At 35.5% G+C, this 20011-nt stretch overlaps 1 protein-coding gene across 7 annotated transcripts in view; it reads left to right on the top strand.

The window, feature by feature from the left end:
* The window catches only part of LOC107785912 (3-dehydrosphinganine reductase TSC10A), a 31274-nt gene extending 11679 nt beyond the window's left edge, over nt 1-19595 (top strand). The window contains exons 2-6 of one of the 7 annotated variants that reach the window (XM_075256297.1): nt 14149-14296; nt 15522-15774; nt 16533-16896; nt 17979-18098; nt 19104-19595. In XM_075256297.1, the coding sequence (XP_075112398.1) occupies nt 14149-14296; nt 15522-15774; nt 16533-16650 (519 nt within the window). In that variant the 3' untranslated portion in view covers nt 16651-16896; nt 17979-18098; nt 19104-19595. Of the gene's footprint in view, nt 1-10535; nt 10686-12840; nt 12979-14148; nt 14297-15521; nt 15894-16532; nt 18099-19103 lie in introns of those variants that run through there. The other 6 variants (XM_075256301.1, XM_075256299.1, XM_075256300.1 and 3 more) reach the window with 6 other exon arrangements.
* The last annotated feature ends 416 nt before the right edge of the window (nt 19596-20011 follow it).

The raw sequence follows: 20011 nt of genomic DNA, 5'->3' as shown, positions 1-20011 counted from the left end.
AAAAGGAGGTGTGACAGTAGTATCAGCAGAACCGACCCCATGTGCTGGTAAGTGTCTAGACTAACTTCGGCGAGGTAGTGACGAGGTTAGGACCAGACTCCAGATAAATCTGTGCAGTTACATACTATATGGTGGAAAAGTAAACAGGTAATAAGCAATCAAAGCTGGGAAAGGGGAAACATGCTCCGGGGATAGCAGATAAAACAGAATATCAAAGAATAGTAAGGAAACTACAGTTTAACTTCTAACACGGATAAAGAGAAATAAGGCAACTTTCACTTTCAGTTTCATTTTGTTGCAGGCGTGCAACCCGATCCCATTTCTCATATCTTGTGGTAGGCGTACCACCCGCTCCCATTTTATCATATCTCGTGGTAGGCGTACCACACTCTCCCATTTCATTATATCTCGTGGTAGGCGTACCACTCGCTCCCATTTCATTATATCCCGTGGTAGGCGTACCACCCGTTCCCATTTCATTATATCTTGTGGTAGGCGTACCACCCGCTCCCTTTTACATTTCATCACACAATCACAAAAAATCCCGACAATGGAACATAAATAATATAATAACTTCCCGGCAAGGGAACACAACAATATTATAATTTTTCCGACAAGGGAACAATAATATTGAATTAGTCATCCCGGCAAGGGAGAATCAGCTATAACCAATCTCAACTCAACTTGTACTCAGTTCAATTATTGAAAATGCTCAGTCATCGAAGATCATTAAGTAAAGCACCCAAGTGTCATTTAAGAACACAACAACTTTCAATTTAAGACTCACGGTCATGCTTGACACCAACGTATAGATACTCGTCACCATGCCTATACGTCGTACTCAACAAGAAGCAAGTAGCAAGTATGACTCAACTCATAATCCCTCAAGCTAGGGTTAGACCAAACACTTACCTCGATTCCTTGATCACCACTCAAGTCTCAACTATAGCTTTACCCCTTGATTCCACCACCAATCCGCTCGAATCTAGTCACAAGTTACTTAACTACATCAATAAGTGCTAATGAATCAACCCCAATGTATAAAAATGAGTTTTCTAAAGTTTTACCCAAAAGTCAGAAATCACCCCCCGGGCCCACGTGGTCGAAACTCGATGTCCGTACCGAAACCCGATTACCCATTCCCCCACGAATCCAAATTTATAATTTGTTTTGTAATCGGACCTCAAATTGAGGTCCAAATCTCCAATTTTAGAAAAACCTAGGTTCTACCCAAAACACTCAATTTCTCCCATGAAAATCTTTGATTTGAAGTTGAAATTATGTTAAAAGATGTCAAGGAGTGAAGAAAATGAGTTAGGAATCACTTGCCAATGTTTTGGAGAAGAAAAGTTGTTTGAAAATCGCCTCTTATGTTTTTGGGGTTTTGAAAAGTGAAAAATAGCTGAAATTCCCGTTTATTTATACCCCTCTCAGACCCCCAGTGCAGACCGCATCAAATGGACCGTGGCCTCACAGCCTCCACCGGGACCGCGTTAAGGCGATCGCGGCCGCGCTGACCCCTCCGTGGTCGTTAGAGGTGTTCATGGTTCGGTTTCGATCGGTTTTTTCCTAAAAAGAAACCAAACCAAGTAAGTCGGTTTTTCAAATATTAGAACCAAACCAAACCAATTAAGTCGATTTTTTCTCGATTCAGTTTATGTCGATTTTTCGGGTTTTCCGGTTATTTGTCGGTTTTCTCTTAAATATAAGACATACACTACCAAACACATATTTTGGCGACCACATTTTTAACGTAACACTATCAAATCAATTGCCCTTTGAGAAATCTATTATTCACCAAGATATATTGATGATAATTAAATCAAATAGTGATGAATAATTTAAGAACTCAATTAAAAATATATTATTTTTAACATGAATAGATTCTTACACTTAACAAAAGAAAACTACCAATCAAACTAGAATGTAAAGGTAAAGAACTGTACTAAAAGTGCGAACGATTAACATATACTATAAAAATGTTGAAACTTTGTATAAAAGTATACATATATATAGGTGTAATAATGAATTTAAAATAGCTACTCGTATATTCGAAATAGCTACTCCTATATTCGGTTTGGTTCGCTTTTTTTATTAAAATCAAAACCAAACCAAATTTGATCAGTTTTTAAATTTCAAAACTAAAACCAAACCAAACCAAAAAGTATCGGTTTTTTTGGTCTGTTTGGTTTGGTTTTTGGTTTGGTTCGGTTTTCTGGATTTTTATGAACACCCCTAGCAGCCGTATGTGATTTCTCGCGGACCACACTAGAGGGTTCAGAGACTGTAACTTCCTGAACCTGCAACATCTGACTTTCTAAGCCTAAGGCATTCCGGAGCCCACTGGAAACTCACCTAAGCCCTCGAAACTCCAACCCAAGTATACACACAACCTCAAAAATATCCTACAGACATATTCGTGTACTCAAATTACCAAAATAACATCACGAGCATCGAATTAAACCTCGAGATCAATAAATTTTCTCAAAACTCTTTTAAACATCAAATTTCTCAATTAAGGTTCGGATCACGTCAAACGACGTCTGCTTTTAACCAAATTTCACAGGAATGACTCAAGTCATATATAAGACCTGTACCGGGCGGCGGAACCAAAATACGGGCCCGATACCATTGCTTTCTAATCAGTTTTCACTTCAAATTTCCTTAAACAATTTCTGAAAATAATTTCACTTAAAATTTATTTCTCGGGCTAGGGAGCTCGGATTTCGATTCCGGGCATACGCTCAAGTCCCATATTTTCCTAAGGACCCTCCGGGACCGTCAAATCACGGGTCTGGGTCCATTTACCCAAAATATTGACCAAAGTCAAATTTATTCATTTTAAATCAAGACTTAACATTTTCCACATAATTTCATATTTAAGCTTTCTAGCTACGCGCCCGGACTGCGCACGCAAATTGAAGCGACTCTAAACGAGGTTTTCAAGGTCTCAAAAGCATATAATGGGTAAGAAAACAGGTGATGACCCTTTAGGTCGTCACATGTATATAACTTTTTAGTACAAAAATTTTAAACACACTACACATATATGTCATGCATCTTGAATAACAATTTCGATGGGAAAAGAACTACTCATGCAACATATATATGTAATGCTAGATTATTCACTCCAATAATTACAACAGACCCAACTCAGATGGAGAGCATACTGTTAATTTAAGTCAAGTGAACGTCATAATTAATAGCTCTAGTTCCATTGATCCAACATGTATACTCAGATGGAGAGTAAGTACACGATATCAATTACTAGTATTTCACCTAGTGAGCTTACAATAAATTTATCCGATATGGAGGAAGACTTAAAGTCAACACGTAAAATTATTACTCACTTGAAATTAATAGTGGAAGACCATAGAAATATATTTCTATCACCACTTAATATGATTGTATTTTAGTTACAAAATTGATTCAACCCTTTAAACTCAGATAGAGAGTTAATACAGGTTATAATAACTAGTAACTATATCCAGTGAGTTCATAATAAATTTATCCGATATGGAGGAAGACCCAACGTCAACGCGTAAATTTATTATCTCACTATAAATAAAAATGGAGACTATAGGGGTTAATTCCGATCATCACTTTATCACAACCAAGAATTTTTCTCTGAGGATTAAGTTCTATATTAAAAAAAATGGTCAATACCCCATTTAAGCAGTCTTAAAACGCTGAAATTAACATTTTTCACTGCATAGCATTGAGTATTGTTCACTGTGCTATTTCAAATAAACCTACCAAATTTCAAATCAATCGGAGATCGTTAAAATCACAATCTCCAAAAATTGCGACCAAATTTGGAAAATTACCATTTTAAGCATTTTTTAAGAATTTAAAATATGACTTACATTCTTATCATATACCAATTCATGTTAAATAAACATGTGTTATGATGTTTCAGATTAGACATAAATAAAATGATAGAAATAATTACTTTTCGTATGTAAATCACATTTTAATCCGCCAAACCTCCAAAAAACTCAGCTAAACGATTCCGAATCGTCAAAATAAGATGTGATTCACTGCATAGCAGTGAGTCCTTCTTAACTGATCGTTTCCGATGATCTTACCGAATTTCAGGTCATTCGAAGATCGTGAAATTCACGATCGCCAGAAACTTGACCAAATTCGAATAAATTATTTTTGGCGTATTTAGGATTAAATCCATGTGATTTGCATTCTTGCTGTATATCATATCAAGTTAAATCATCATGTTTCAGATTTAACACAAATATATCTGATATATAAAGAATAATTTTTCATATTTATAACAAATTCAATTTAATAAACTGCTTGAAAACCCATCTAAACGATCTCAAAATGCCGAAAACCAACATGATTCACTGCATAGCAGCGAGTTATTCTCACTAGATCGTTTTCGATGAACCTACCAAGTTTCAGGTCAATCTGAGTCTGTCAAATTCATGACCACCAGCCTGTAACCAAACTCGGAGAATAACCGTTTTAAGTAGTTTCATGAATTAAAATAAATATGATATTGATTTCCATTCTCCTTATAATTATACTATGAGCTCAAAGCATATATTATGTTCTTCCTATTTCTAGGTTACATAATATCTCCTTTTGCAATAAATTATCCTTTTATTAAATACACAAGAACCTAAGATATTATATTTTCTCCCGTTCGGCGAAAAACTTAATATCTCTTCTCATGGGTGGAATTGGTATCACTAGTACCCAAAAATAAAACTCTTTTTCTAGTTAAAAATCTCCACCACTAATGTAAATTTATCAAGGATAATTTTCACATGGTACATTAAGCAGATTTCAATGACTCAAATAAACAGACAATTTTGTGGATCCTACTTATTAATTATAATGCTCAATCCATGAATAGACACAATTTCACATGTACAAATTTATTAAGAATTTTTCATGAGTTCAAATAAACAAACCACTTTAGTGGTAACTATTTATTACTCACAAAATTCTCAATTTACAAGTAAAGATACATGTAGCTCATAAAATTATTTTATGGCAGACTATGGACCACAGCTTAAAAGCAATGCCTATAATATAAAATTCATACAAAATACCATCATATTTCACTTAATTACAACCTCCAACCAGAGAATAAAATTCTTCATCGAAAATCCAAGGCTAGTAATCACGTAGGGCATGAAAACATAAAATAAAATTTGAGAAAATTTTTTTATGCACAAATATGCCAAACGCTCCAATCATTAGTCATCCAGGATATCAAACAGAGGATTTCACTTTCTTACAAAATAATTATATTATCACACAATATCAATTATATCTTGTAAGACTTAGTCAATAAAATCCTACACCTCTATTATTGAATTTAATACAACAACACGTTTATTTACTAATAGCCAATGTGTAAACCTATTATATCACCAATATTTAATCATGGAGACCATGGGGAGTCACCCCCACCACCATTGAATTAAAAACGAATTAAATTATTAAAAAATAATTTTCAAAAAATAAAAAAAGTCCAAAACACAGTCCAAACGGCCTCAAAACAACCCACCCAATTTCAGCTCAACCGGAGTCCGTCAAGTTTGCTGACCTCCGAAAATATCGGCTATTCGGTCAAAATCAGGTTTTACGTTTTTCTAGGGTTTACTCCAAAAAATTCAGATAATCTCAATCAAATATCAATAAGAAAACAAATATCTCGTGATTACAAGAATAATCCAAAATTTTTGCAAAGTTAATTCACTAAACAGTAGTGTAGTTTTTCAGGCAATCACAAATACATGTAATTCCAAAACGCACATAAACACGATATTCTTGTTTCATGAAAAGCTCAGTTATCGAATCAGATGTGAGTGGGCTCTGATACCAATTGATGGATTATTCTATTCAGCGAAAGCAATCTCAGTATCAAAATCACATGTAATCTAGACAACTAGTGTATACGGGGTTTCACGGGTTACCTCTTGAAGCGTGAACATATCTCTTCTATCACGTGAGCCTTCAGTTCCAAAACTTCTCAATGAAATCTCCATCACCCGCACAATCGTGATCTCCAAACGTTCCACGGTCTTCTACTGTGTTACCCAAATAATATCCAGAAATAGTAATTTCGTGTGGGCTAAATTTTTCTAGGAAATTCGGCCACCATGTACTACTCCTCCAAGTAGAAAACCTTATGTATTTATAGCACATGTTTTAAGAGTTAAAACCCTTTTCCAAAACCTGTTGGGTTTTCTTTTCCACCGGAAAAAGGATTTCTTTATTTCCTATTATTCAGGCACAGTAGGGACCACAAAATTTAATTAACAAAGCTCTAATTATGGAATTAATTTCTAATTTTCGAAATTAATATCTACCATAATTAATTACGAATTATTCCACTAAAAATTCGTAATTGCACTCCTTATTCAATTTCGAAATTCATTCATTAAATCTTATATAACTCCTCATGTTAAGATTCAGATACTAATCAATCAAATTAAATTAATGACGATTTAATTTATCGATTATTTCCTTTAAACTTTCGCTTAACTTATTTCATGTGCCGGATAAAAAATCCACCGGCCGGGTTTACACATGAAAACTTATAAGCTTTCATAAAGGTGTATCACCAATCTCTAAACCGAGACATGGATTCTATCAACTAACTATTACTTCGCCAATGTACATTATTATTATCCAATTAACCAAGCATATTGACCCACGAAAGAATCTCGCCTTTTAATAAATCAAAATAATAATAATGTACACAGTTAATAATAATTATATCAAGATTAAGAGTATAAGTACATTTAATAGCTAGAGAGTTTATTTTATTAGGTCAGTATAAAATACTTATCTCTACTCGGTCCGTTCAATACATACAAAATGTACTAGCACAAAAAGTTGGAATTAAACCATTCCCATAATCAGGATAAATTACATCTAATCTTGTGCTACAATCATCCCTCATGGGTTGTCCAATTCCATCATTAGATTGTGAACTCAAACTTTATACTTATAAGAACCGATGATTTAATCTTCCGTGTATAAGCTAAACTATATACACTAAATCATCTACTATATAAGCAAAGGACACAGACTATTATATGATCTATTTAAAACTTTATTAAAACTGAATAAACAATTATTTCATAATAAATACTATATCTAAACCAAACTCATGGTTAATAGTATATATCCCAACTATATGAACATGCTTGATTGCATTATACTCTTTTGCCTTAATTTGTGTTGTCAAACTTCTCTTCGACCATTTCTGCAGTTTGTCGTGTAAGAATTGAGGATAAGATTTGATATTTATGGCAAAAGTCCAAGTAAAATGCTTGGTGACAGCTATACTAATTCACAAAGTGTGGGCAATCTTAAGATTTTGCATTATGCTAGTTAGTACACAATTTTTGAATCTGAATCTTATTTCATCTTCTGTTCTAATTGATATCTAATCTCTATTGCAATTTTTATTTGTTATTTCGTCTTGGAATTTTTGGACAAAAAGAAAGAAAAATAAGTTAGAGATGATCATCGCAATCGTCCAATACAACCAATTTTGTTTCCCTTGTGTTCACATGTATGTGTGTATTCATGGTTAAAAGTTTAACCGAAAGATCCGCCTCTGCAAATGCTTCCTCAAATAGTACTGGAGATTGATCCAGGGGTGGCTCAAGAGGTAGGCTAGTAAAGCATCTGCTTTAGGCTCCCTAAATTTTGAGGCCCCAAAAATAATTATGAATTTTCTATCTTATTTTTGCTTAGACATTATTGAAGTTCATACAAACTCCTTATAAAAGTAGAAATAAAGACTGTCTATTTTTAACAATAGAAATAATTTAGAACTTTGAATTAAGATACTCAAATCTTCATATTGGTAAATAATATTTTTTACAATAAGATCCATGGTAACACATTGTAAATACGTGGCTAACATCTTAGTAACTTGAATTTTCTTACCAATATAAATATTTGTACTACGTATTATATTTTTTAAGATAACTAAATTACAGACAAAAAGAAAGTAAAAAACCAAAGTAAATATTAGTATTGCATTTTGTAAAATAACTACAATATAAAAAGACAGATATAGAGTAACTCTGCCCCAAAAGCTTAAGCAAATGGGAAAAATTAGTTCTTTTGCTTACTCCTTTCTGCCAAACAAATTTAGCGGGAGATAGAGAACACCAAAGTTTAGCGTGTTTTCACATTCTATTCCATCCATCTTTCATTCTTTTGCTGGTGCAGAGAAAGTCTTAGAGTAATAGTTTTTGATACTCCAGTATGGCCCATTAGTTATAGTCCCTTTAAAAGCCAGGTTTACATGTTTCAATTCTTATAAAATCTACACTGATGTTCTCTGAATGATTTGTCATTACCTAATCTTCTATCCTGAATGGTAACCATACAATAATAAACTTGACTAAGGCCTTATTAATCTTTAATGTTTAGAGTGGAGGATAAGTTTGTGAAGTAGTGTGCTTCTAATTGATCATGTTGTAAACACCAGGATTTCTGTTCTTCTCTCTTCAGTTTAGTAACTGACTCAATCCGTGTAAAGCTTTTACCATTATTGACTGCCTTTTCATGATGCAACTTCTTGTTTCTGATTCTTGATGGCAGTTTACATTACGTGCTTGATTGAGGCTAACGACACTTTTATGTCTAAAAGTAGATGTGGAGCCCTAAATTTGTCATGGGTCATGGGTTCTTTTTTTCTCTCTCTTGGGAGATGTGCTAACTATATTTCTCTTTCCTCTTCTCTAATCCAATTAACTTTTCCGGCGAGATTCTAAAGCTATTTCTGGTCTCCTTACTTCAATTATTCTTTCTTTCTTTTCTACTTCTTCTCTTGCCATTAGTTTCTTTCCCTTCTTTCAGTCTTATTGCAATCACTGAGTAACTTAAGCCTAGCTATACGACGACGAGAAAGGTGATTGTTATAAAGCTGATTGAGTCTTCATGGCAAGGAATGCTTTCTTTTTTTGTGGGAGGTAAATCTTTTGAAATTAGGGGAAATGGAGACAATTGGTACGGGATTATTGAGAGAAGGAGAAATTTTGTTAACAGATTAACTGTTGATAGGATTAATCTTCTGGAGGTTTGCAAATACCTTAAACTTGCTTCAATTGGGAAAGGAAATATTGTTAGAAAGTGAAAGATTGAGGATCAATTGTATTTGTACTCTATCTTTCAAAATTTTAATGTGTATGAAAGATTAATCAGAATAGTGTCACAAAAAGAAAAGAAGAAGTCAACCATAATCATTCCAGAAATTGACATTTATGCAGGATGGGCTGATGTTGCTGAGAAGATGATAAAGTTTTTGGAGAAATAAGTAAGCCAAAACAAAAATTGCAATCAGGTGCCGCAAAAGAATGAAAGCTATGTAGAGATTGCTAAAATCAAAAGCTGGCCCAAGGATGAAGTTAAAGTAGTAGAAGGTGTCAGAAAAGAACAGAATGTGATCGTCATTGACAAAAGTTCCTTGAAGTCTAGGGTGGAGTATCTGCAAAGATGCCTGGTTGGGTATTTTGGAAGTGTAAACTCGACCATTCCCAGTAAGAGTGAGGTCTTAATGTGGGCTGAAAAATCATGGAAGATTCCGGCAGGGGTTAAAGTTAAAGAGTTAAATGGAGTCCTCTTTTTATTTGAATTTCCTTCAAGAAAGGAAGCTGAAAGAATTAAAATGGGTGGATGGTCTCTTAATCACTGCAAACTACATTTGGAATGGTGGTCGCTGGTAAGTCTGTGTCATCGGAAAATTGGTGCCCCAATTATATCTGGATTAAACTTCTGGGCTTCCCAACCCATCTATGGTCAGATAATATCTTTCGAACTATATGGGAGAAGCTGGGTGAATTCATTGAAATGGATGAAGATACCAGATAAAGAAAGCACATGAGATGGGCCAGAATCTGTGTTCGATATTCAGATGTCAGAGTACCAAAAAATATAAAATTAGTAGTGGATGATTTAGTGTTCATTGTCCCAGTACTGGTGGAATCTAATGCTTGGGTTGAAAAAATTGATCGGAAAATTGTTGGAAATCGCCAGCGAGACTGGGAATATAAATAGGCAGCGCAATTATAACAGCAGAAGAAGCCGCAGGTTCCCAATGGAGAATTTTCATTAATAGCAGACACGCGTGGCAAGCGTGACAGCTGATATAATAAGCAAGATGTTGGAAATTTGCAAAGGGACCAAAGAATAAATAGAGATCCTCGTAGAGCAAACCCTAGAATAAATAGGAAGAAGTCTGATAGTGAACATGTTGTTCCAAGTCATAATATGAAAAAGGATTTTAAAGGAAAAGGCTCATATATTGATAAAATACAGAGGCCCAAAAAAGTTGCTTAGATTTATAGGCCCATTAAGAAGCCTATCCTGGAAATGATGATAAAATAGGAGATGTTGGACAAAAGGAGGGTCCAGTTAAAATAGGTGGTGCATCTGAATTCTGAATTATCTGTGGGCCCTATTAATACAAGCCCATTGAGTGTATTAAGTCCAAGTGTTCCGACAGGACTGATTAATCAGAAAGAACAGGAGACCCGACCCAGTTGCTCTTATAAAGTGAATATATGTCTTCCTGATCCCCGCTCTTGAGGAACCGCTTCTCTCTTCTGAGCCCTAATCAATTTGCAATTGTACCAGTAGAGTGCAGCAAATTCTTTGAAGAGATCGAAGAGATGACAGAAAACATAAAGGTGAGTGCAACAACAAAAGAACATCCAATAGAGCCAAACTTGGAGATGATTGTTCAAGAGTCTTCTGGTCCTGTAAATAATTTTTTTGATGAGGATGAAATTCCATATAATGAAGTGGAAAATATACATGCAGTTGATTCTCCTTCTCAGATATTAATGCTTCCTTGGTACGAAAATGGCCCATGCAATATCCAGGAGAGACTAAACTTTATTGATGCTTCTCGCTGGGTGAAATCGAACATGCTAAAGTTATGTCGTCAATTGGGTGTCAAGGCGGATGATCAGGAGAATGATTTGCGGAACCTTCTCATGAGAATTGAAAGGAGTAGATTAGCAAGACCTAAGCCAAAACAAAAGCCCATCTCCACATAAGAGGAATCAACGGGAAATAGAGGGTTTGAAGAATTTTGGGGTTAATTATGGGGATGAGCCAAAAAGCAGAGATCGAGGAAGGAAGGCCATTACAAATAGAAGATGAAGATTAAAATCTTATGCTGGAATGTCAGAGGGTTGAACGAGGCAGAAAAAAGGAGGCTAGTGAAGTCACTGATAAAAAAGTGGAACACTGATATTGTTTGTTTGAGCGAGACAAAACTAAAGCAGTGCAATTGTTCTTTGATGAGGCAGGCTGTGGGAGGTAGATGGACAGACTGGTTAGAGCTTAAAGCAAGAGGAAATAGTGGTGGAATCTTACTTATGTGGGATAAAAGGAGATGGAGTTATAATGAGAAATTGGTGGGGGAGTATTCAGCAAGTGTTTTTTTGGAAGATAAAAATTCTGATTTTAAATTTTCTTTCTCTGGGGGTATATGGGCCTTGTGATAGAAAGAGGAGGAGAGAACTATGGAAAGAACTTGGGGCAGTTGCAGGTTTAGAAGATTGGCCTTGGGTAGTTGGAGGCGATTTTAATATCACAAGGTTTGAGGATAAAAGAGCCGGAAGGGCAAAAAATACTATGGCTATGAGAGATTTCTCAAGGTTCATTGATGATATGGAGCTAATTGATCTTCCTTTACATGGTGGGCAGTACACGTGGTTCAGAGGCAATAATGAACATTCAGCCTCAAGAATAGATAGATTTTTAATTTCAAGTCAACGGGATAATTCCTTCAAAGCTATTAAACAAAGCGTGCTACCTAGGGTGGAATCAGACCATTGTCCAATACTATTGGAGTGTGGGGAATGGGAGAGAAGTAAAGGGTATTTCAAGTTCGAAAATATGTGGTTTGAACATGTTAATTTTATAAGCACAGTGGAGAAATGGTGGAATTCGTATGATTTTCAAGGAAGACCAGATGTGGTTCTAGCAAAAAAGCTTAGAAAGTTAAAAGAAGATTTAAAGAAGTGGAACAAAGAAACTTTTGGGCACCTGGGAACAAGAAAAGACCAGATCTTGCATCAATTGGAGATGGAGCAGCAAAATGATAATCATGATAGTAACACATAGGAAGAAGAACCTGCTAAAAATGCATTAATAAATGAGTTGCATCACATAGCTAAGGTAGAAGAGATACATTGGAGGCAAAAATCCAGATTTTTATGGATTAAGCAAGGGGATAAGAACACCAATTTTTTTCACAAAATAGCAAATTCAAATAGGAGATGTAATTGGATTGATAAGCTAGAAATAGATGGGGACTTCACAGATGACAAAAATTTGATTAGAAACAACATACTTGAGTTCTATAAAGATCTTTTTTCAGAAAAAGAGAGCTGGAGACCTTCATGGAATTGTTCAGAACTTGCTAGCATCAGTGACCAAGAGAAAGAGTGGTTGGAGAGACCTTTTGATGAAATAGAGGTAACAAGAGTAGTTAAAATGGTAGAAGGGGATAAGGCTCCTGATCCAGACGGCTTTAATATGTGTTTCTTCAAAAGATGCTGGCATATTGTGAAAGAAGATGTTCTGAAGACATTTGAGGTGTTTCACAGAGAAGGAGAATTTGTCAGAAGTTTTAACTCAACCTTCATTGCTTTGATGCCAAAGAAGAAAGGGGCTGCAAACATCAAGGAATTCAGACCTATTAGTTTGCTTGGGAGTATATACAAGTTGATAGCTAAAGTCCTTACTGAGAGAATGAAGTTGGTGATTAACAAGTTGGTCTCTGAGAATCAGAATGCCTTTTTGAAAGGTAGACAAATTGCAGATGCATCACTGTTGGCAAATGAATGTATAGACTACTACTGGAAAAGAAAATTGCCTGGTGTGGTGTTCAAATTGGACTTAGAAAAGGCCTATGATCATGTCAATTGGCCTTGTCTGCTGAAGTTGCTGTAAAAGATGCATTTTGGGGTAAGTGGATTCAATGGATAAAATTTTGTGTCTCCACTACAAAGTTCTCAATACTAATCAATGGTAGTCCAGTAGGTTATTTTAGTTCTCGAAGAGGTTTAAGGCAAGGAGACCCTCTGTCTCCCTACTTGTTTCTTCTAGTAATGGAGGTGTTGAGTCAGATGATTAAAACTGCTGTGAGAAGTGGATGGATAAAAGGCTTTAAAATGAAGGGTCATTCAAGAAATAGTATAGAAATTTCTCATAGTCTTTATGCTGATGATACCTTGTTGATGTGTGAGGCTGATAGAAATCAAGTGTTGCACTTGAGGGTGGTTCTGCTGGCATTTGAAGCAGTGACAGGATTAAAAATAAACCTGGCCAAGAGTTCAATGTTTTCTTTGAATGCTGACAGTGATATTAATATGTTAGCTGATATCATGGGTTGCAAGGTTGAAAAGTTTCCTACTACCTATTTGGGATTGCCTTTAGGTGCAAAATTCAAGGACAAATCAGTGTGGAATGGTGTAATTGACAAGTGTGAAAAATAATTGGCTCCTTGGAAGCAACAATACTTATCACTTGGGGGCAGATTGACATTAGTAAACAGTGTTCTTGATGGAATATCAACCTATCTAATGTCTCTAACTCCTATACCAGCTAGTGTGGAGAAGAAAATTGATAAAATTAGGAAGAAATTTTTGTGGGAAGGTGATACAAAAAGGAGAAAATATCATTTAGTAAAGTGGAGCATTGTGACAAAACATAAGAAAGAAGGGGGTCTGGGAGTTAGAAATCTTAGAGCTCACAATCAAAGCTTGCTATGCAAATGGCTATGGAGGTTAAACGATGGGATAAAAGCTCCCTGGAAAGCAGTGGTGGAGGTGATATATGGAAAAGAGGGTTTCTTTGCACCTAAAAAAGTAAAAACTCCGTATGGGGTAGCAGTATGGCATAATTAAGGGAGAACTTGTGTCTTTAGCCGGCAACATTTCTTCAAATAGTAGTTTATAACCTGAAAGAGTGGAGCTTGGTCTGTGATGCTAAAATATGATAGAATCAACAGAATTTCTTTCCCCATACAATTGTACTAATGAACTTTAACCATGTTTCTGTCTCTTCCTAGCTTATTTGGTTTTCTTTCTCTTCCTAGCTTATTTGGTTTTCGTTTGGTATTTTATTTTGTCTTAGGTTGGCATATATGGTTATACAGCTTATTCAACCAGTAAGTTTGGCCTCAAAGGACTGGCAGAAGCATTGCAGCAGGAGGTTATTGGTGAAAATATTCACGTATCACTAATATTTCCCTCGGACACTGAAACTCCTGGATTTGCTGAAGGTTTGACATGAGAATGGATCCCACTCTGTTTCTTCTGGTTGTTATTGCCGCATGTCACATTGCACGAACTAAAATGATACGCTACATGTTTAAATATTAAAAATTGGTTTTATCTTATTTCTTATGAACAAATCATCATGCCGGAAGGATTGTAGGTTAGTGGTTCTTTAATAGAGTTACATCTATAAACCTTTGCATTGGGATTTCTTTCAACAAAGTAAACAAGTCTAACTTTACCTTATCAAAAAAAGATAATAAAAAAGAACTGTGTTATTCTAGCGCTGTTTCTAAACTGAGGCAGATCTAGCCCTTCAGTTGGGTTGGGGGTGGGTCAACCAAAGCCATTTCTTTCTGCTTGCTTCATGTTTTTCTATGTAAAAATTTTAAAATGTAATATGACCATATCCACTCCGAAACCACTAATTCTAAATGCTAGATCTACCTCTGAATCTAAATTGATATGTTAGTTATATATCCTTTTCTTTAGTCTCTGTCGCACATATTAAATGGAGTACATTTTATCATGATTCCATTGGCTATGCAAAATCTGTTTCTGCCTTTTATCTTCTTGAAAGGGCATGAGGATTCCTAGAACCTGACAGGATGTTAAATGCTTCATTGGAGTGTCGTTTGATCTATTTGGATAGTACAGCTCTAGAACATTTTGAAGCTTAATGTGTATTGCATCTGCTTCTTTTTGGTAAGAAGAATGTGGTCAAGGTGTTGACATGCTTATGCGAGCTCAGGAGTTCCATTATTATGACTTTTAGATTGTTATACTTTTCTTATTTGCATATTTCAGTCTTACCTCATTTAACCATTGTAAACTGTTGCTGCATTTTTTTGTGTGAACCTCCTTGGTGCTCTCTTTATTTTATGTAATAGTTTACTATTTACCAATCCGAAAGAAGAGAGAAGAAGAAAAAATGTGAAGAGTGCGCATGGAGATAATGCAAGCACTAATATTGCACCTTGGGATACATCATCATCACTGTCGGTGTTGCACCCATCTCATTCCAAGCATTTGAAATAAAATCTTAGATACTCCTAGTGCCCTTGCTTCTGAGGCATGCACACATTGTTTAATGTACTTGATAGGGGCTTAAGCTTACCTGACTGATAATCAGCTTAAGTCTGCATAAATTTGGTTATACTCTTTTACCATCTATTTTTCAGTATTTCACCTGTTTGAACAACAATTATGAAAGTCTCATTGTTATTGCAGAGAACAAAAGAAGGCCACGGGTGACTAGTATAATAGCATCTTCTTCTGGTGCCATGAAAGCTGACGAAGTTGCCAAGATAGCTTTGAATGGCATTAAATCAGGAAATTTTACTGTCCCCTGTAACTTTGAGGGATTCTTGCTTTCCATAGCAACTGCTGGTCTATCTCCTCAAAGATCATTCCTAATGGCATTTGTCGAAGTGATAGCTGCTGGAATATTACGTGTTGCTGGCCTATGTTTCCAGTGGAATTGGTACGGAAGCATAGAGAAATGCCTGGAGAAAGGAAATAGCAAATGACTACTTAGCACAGTCTAACAAATGTTTTTTGCAACTTCCTTAAAAAATTAGTTTGAAGTAGTTTGATCTACGGGTATGCTAAGACTAAAACTATGTAGTCCTCGTCCCTATTAGATTTTGTCCATTACCAATTTTCGCTGGCTAATTTGACCAGTTTTTTCTATCTACTGTGCTTGAAGTGCAATAGATTTTTAGTTAACTGGTAAGGTTATACTATTAGTTTTGCATTTAAGCTTAATATTCTTGAGCTGTCACAACCTTCATTCCTGTGTTTATGGTTAGCTGCGTAGCAAAGGTAGTAGAAATGAAGAGAAGTGAAAGAGAAAAAAAGGAATAAATTTCAAGTGCATGTCCAATTAATACATGGAGACAGGAAGGTTAACCAAATAATATGCAGTAATGGAGGAATAAGTGGACAGATCATTGAAATGTTGGGAAGAATAACTGCACTTTGCTTTCTTTGTGGTTTAGTCAATCGCAAGCCATCAATACCACCACCAAGCATTTGTTGTTTCTGCCCTCATCAGCAACTTTTCCTCATGTACAGATCCTAGGCGATTAGTAACCAGTGCAGTTAAATTTACTAGTTTCGGTTCGAATTATGTATAGAAGTAAAAGAACTAAATGTTATAAATGTAAGTAAATTGTATCCATTCTGAATATCCACTGTTTCTATCTTAACCTTCTCTTCTTTCTCTTTGATTTTTTTCAGGGGAAGGCTGTTTGTGTGGGTACCAAAAGGAGGCAGCTTGAACTTTTCTGTTGGACCATTTTTCTCAACATTCAATTTTCTTCGAAAGAATTGGAGAGTCCAAGGGTTGGACCACTAGCTGAGCAACACAAACCGGATAAAGAGAAGGAACATATAGAATGTTCTTTAAAAAAATTGGTTTAGAATTATTAGGGAAAGGAGAAGATTAATTGAAAGAGATAGGGAGAAGATTAACTTAACAAATGACACATAATCTTGTAAATTTACGAATAGAACTTTTCGATTAAAAGAAGACAATAATTTAGAACATGCAGCAAGTATCAACGGAGAGTATCCAGAAAGAATAGGACAACTAGAATGCCAGGTATTGTTGCCAGGTCGATATGTCTTATATCTGCTTGTCATAGAGGAAAGTGCAAAAAGCAATTAATAGGCACAATCTCTTGCAGAAATGCAGGGTAAGACTGCATACAATAGACCTTTGTGGTCCGGCCCTTCCCCGGATCCCGCGCATAGCGGGAGCTTAGTGCATCGGGCTGCCCTTAACAATATTGACCCTTGTGGCTCATCATTCAAAAGATTGAACTTATGAATGGAAGTACTTCAATAAACATATCTATATTATGGATGAGAGTACTTAAATAAACATGTATGATTTGATGCTAATTGTTGTCCCCATTTAACTTTTAGGGTGCCTATTCCATTATGGTTTGATCTACTGCCTTATTTGCTTCTTCCCATTGTTCTTGTGGAAGCTGATAATTGAATCTTGATTCTAGTCGGGATAGTTGGCAAATTTGTGGTTTAATTAATATCTCTGGAAAGTCCTTATAAAATAAGTTAATATCTCTGGAAATTACCTAGCATCTTTGAAATCGCTTATTTCTTTTGTAATACACTGGTTGAGGCATGTGATGCGAGATTTGATTACATCGTCCTTTAATTTTCAAAAATTTAAGTTCTTTCATTAATTTTTTTTTCCCATTAGATATGAGCTGTTGTTTTTATGTCTTTGGCTCAATTATTGTAAAATACTCACACCTGTTGGTTTCTTTATTGAAAATCTGGCCGTACTATGTGATGCTTGCTCAGACTTTGAAGGTTTTCACCTTCTGGGATATGTTGAGAATCACAGCTAAACCCACTGTTAGAAGATTCATATATCTGACTGTGTTATTTGACCTTTTTTCACTTTCTAAGTTTTTTTTTTCACTTCTTATCTGCTTCACTATCTTTAAATATGAAAATCTTAGTATCTGTAGTTTTATCGAGATGCACGAATTATTAAATTAATTGAATCTGCTTGTCTTAAATTGGGTGTCTATTTTTATAGTTGTTGATGTTCCTATTTCGTGTGATAATTTGTTTCTTATGACTTTCCGTTCTTTCCTTTAATCCCCTCTAACCTATTTCGCTCACAATTTGAATTATTGAACTATTTTCCAGTACTACTTGAAGATTGGAACTTGCAAGTTTGGAGCCACATGCAAGTTTCACCATCCTAGAGACAAGGCTAGAATTGCTGGAAGAGTTACCCTAAATGTCTTGGGCTATCCACTTCGCCCGGTTTGACCTCATTACCTCTTTGTTTGTCAAAATTTGTTTTTGTTACTATGCAAAAAAGTCTTTCTATTGATATCAAGACGGTGTCAACTTTACAAAAGATACAAAAGGATAGAAATTAAGCCCTCCAAAAGATCCAATTAGCAATTTATACAAAACATTGTATTCTTTTTACACCAAAATACATACAAAGGACAACTTCTAATTCTCCATAGTGAAATTCAATTCCTTCAAAAGCTCTAATCTTTTTTTTCTCCAAATCATCCAAAATATGCAATAAGGAGCTGTATTCCATATCTCTTTCTTTTTGACGTCCATCTTTCTTGCCCTCATCTCACCATCACTTCCACCACTATAATAGGTGGTACCTATGAGAGGCGGATCCAGGATTTAAATTCTATGGGTTCAACTTTTAAGGTTTTTAGCATTGAACCTATTATATTTTTAAAGTTATGGGTTCATCATATCCACTATTTTTGTAATTTTAATGAATTTTTACATATAAATTTTTACACCGCGTCGAAAGTTATGAGTTCAATCGAACCCGTTAGTTGTTCACTACATCCGCCTCTGGTACCCGTCATACTAAATGGGGAATATACTAAGGACCAAAACTCTGTTGGTAGCCCGAAATGTAGTAACAGATGGTGCACATCCTCCCCGTGATTGTGACACATACCTGTTCTACTAGTCAATTTAACTGAAACAGTTACCCAAATGTAGGCAATGGGTTCTAAGCTGATGGTGAATTTTTGTGATCCTCAACCTTCATTTTAGTTCCGCTTGTTCCTTTTCTTTAAAAATGTTATTTTGGTTAGATGTTGCTTTACTTGCAAAGATGAACACTTAAATACAGCCAAAATTTTTGTGTGTGTGTGTGTGTTGGGGGGAGAGCTTGCAGTGACCTTTCATACTTGTGAGTCTTTTTAATGGACATGGACAAAAGAATAGCTAAGCTTAATTCAGAGGAGACATCTAACAAATGGATTTTTTGTCCTTACATTCTAGATGTGCAATTGCTTCTCTGGATGTTCTAAGTGTGTTATGGTCATGATAAGGCTCGACGCAGCTGACAGTTTGCCTTTCTTTGCTCCCGAACCTTCTAACATGATGGTCTCTTCACGTGGTTCTACTGTTTATCCTCCCGGTCCTTCTTCTACAACTCCTGGTGAGATGTCCTATCCCTTGTGCAGAGCTTCTTGGTGCACACTGGCAAGGTTCTTCAAGTTATGCGCCACTACCAGTGCTTCAGGGAGTGGTATCTTTTCCAGGATTTACATAGAATGTAAGGTTTGCCATGTTTCCTAGCATTTGGTTGTCATGTCTAATTGGAATTTTGGAATATCCTGCTTCAGTCTTGAAGAGTTTTTAGTCTGGATGTGTGTTTGGTATGGGTTCGATGTTCTCTTTGTTGCCTTGTCTTTTCGCTGTTATCTAGTTGTATAAATTTTGTACTTAAAAGTCTTTTAGATGTACTGTAATTCCAAATCCATTATCCTACCACTTTCGTCTCCTAAACCTTCTTATTTTTCTCTAAAAGTTCTGTTCTCAACTTCAATCTGCTCCAAAATCGTCCAACCTCAACAGAGAATTGTGATGCCATCTTTGTTAGGTAGTAGAGCACTTACATGTATTAATATATAAATAATTGTAATTCCTGGGATTAGATCTGCTGTGTTGGTCTTGGGGATGCTGTTTGTCTAATCTTACTAGTGAGTGAGCTCATTCTTCCTTGAGTGAAAAACTTTTAGGGTCATTTAGCTAGCCTTTCTATCCTTTTTATTCCATTTGAGTGAACAAATTCTGTTCTTGTTTACAAATTTGAGTTTGAAGAAGATTCTGCCTACCTTTATAAATTTATTAGAAATACTAAAAGGTTCCTTCTTACAGTTTTATGGTTTTAAATATATCTTGTG

This window comes from Nicotiana tabacum, chromosome 6, assembly GCF_000715075.1.
Source record: "Nicotiana tabacum cultivar K326 chromosome 6, ASM71507v2, whole genome shotgun sequence".
Classification (NCBI taxonomy): domain Eukaryota; kingdom Viridiplantae; phylum Streptophyta; class Magnoliopsida; order Solanales; family Solanaceae; genus Nicotiana; species Nicotiana tabacum.
This window is presented reverse-complemented; position numbering and strand designations above follow the sequence as displayed.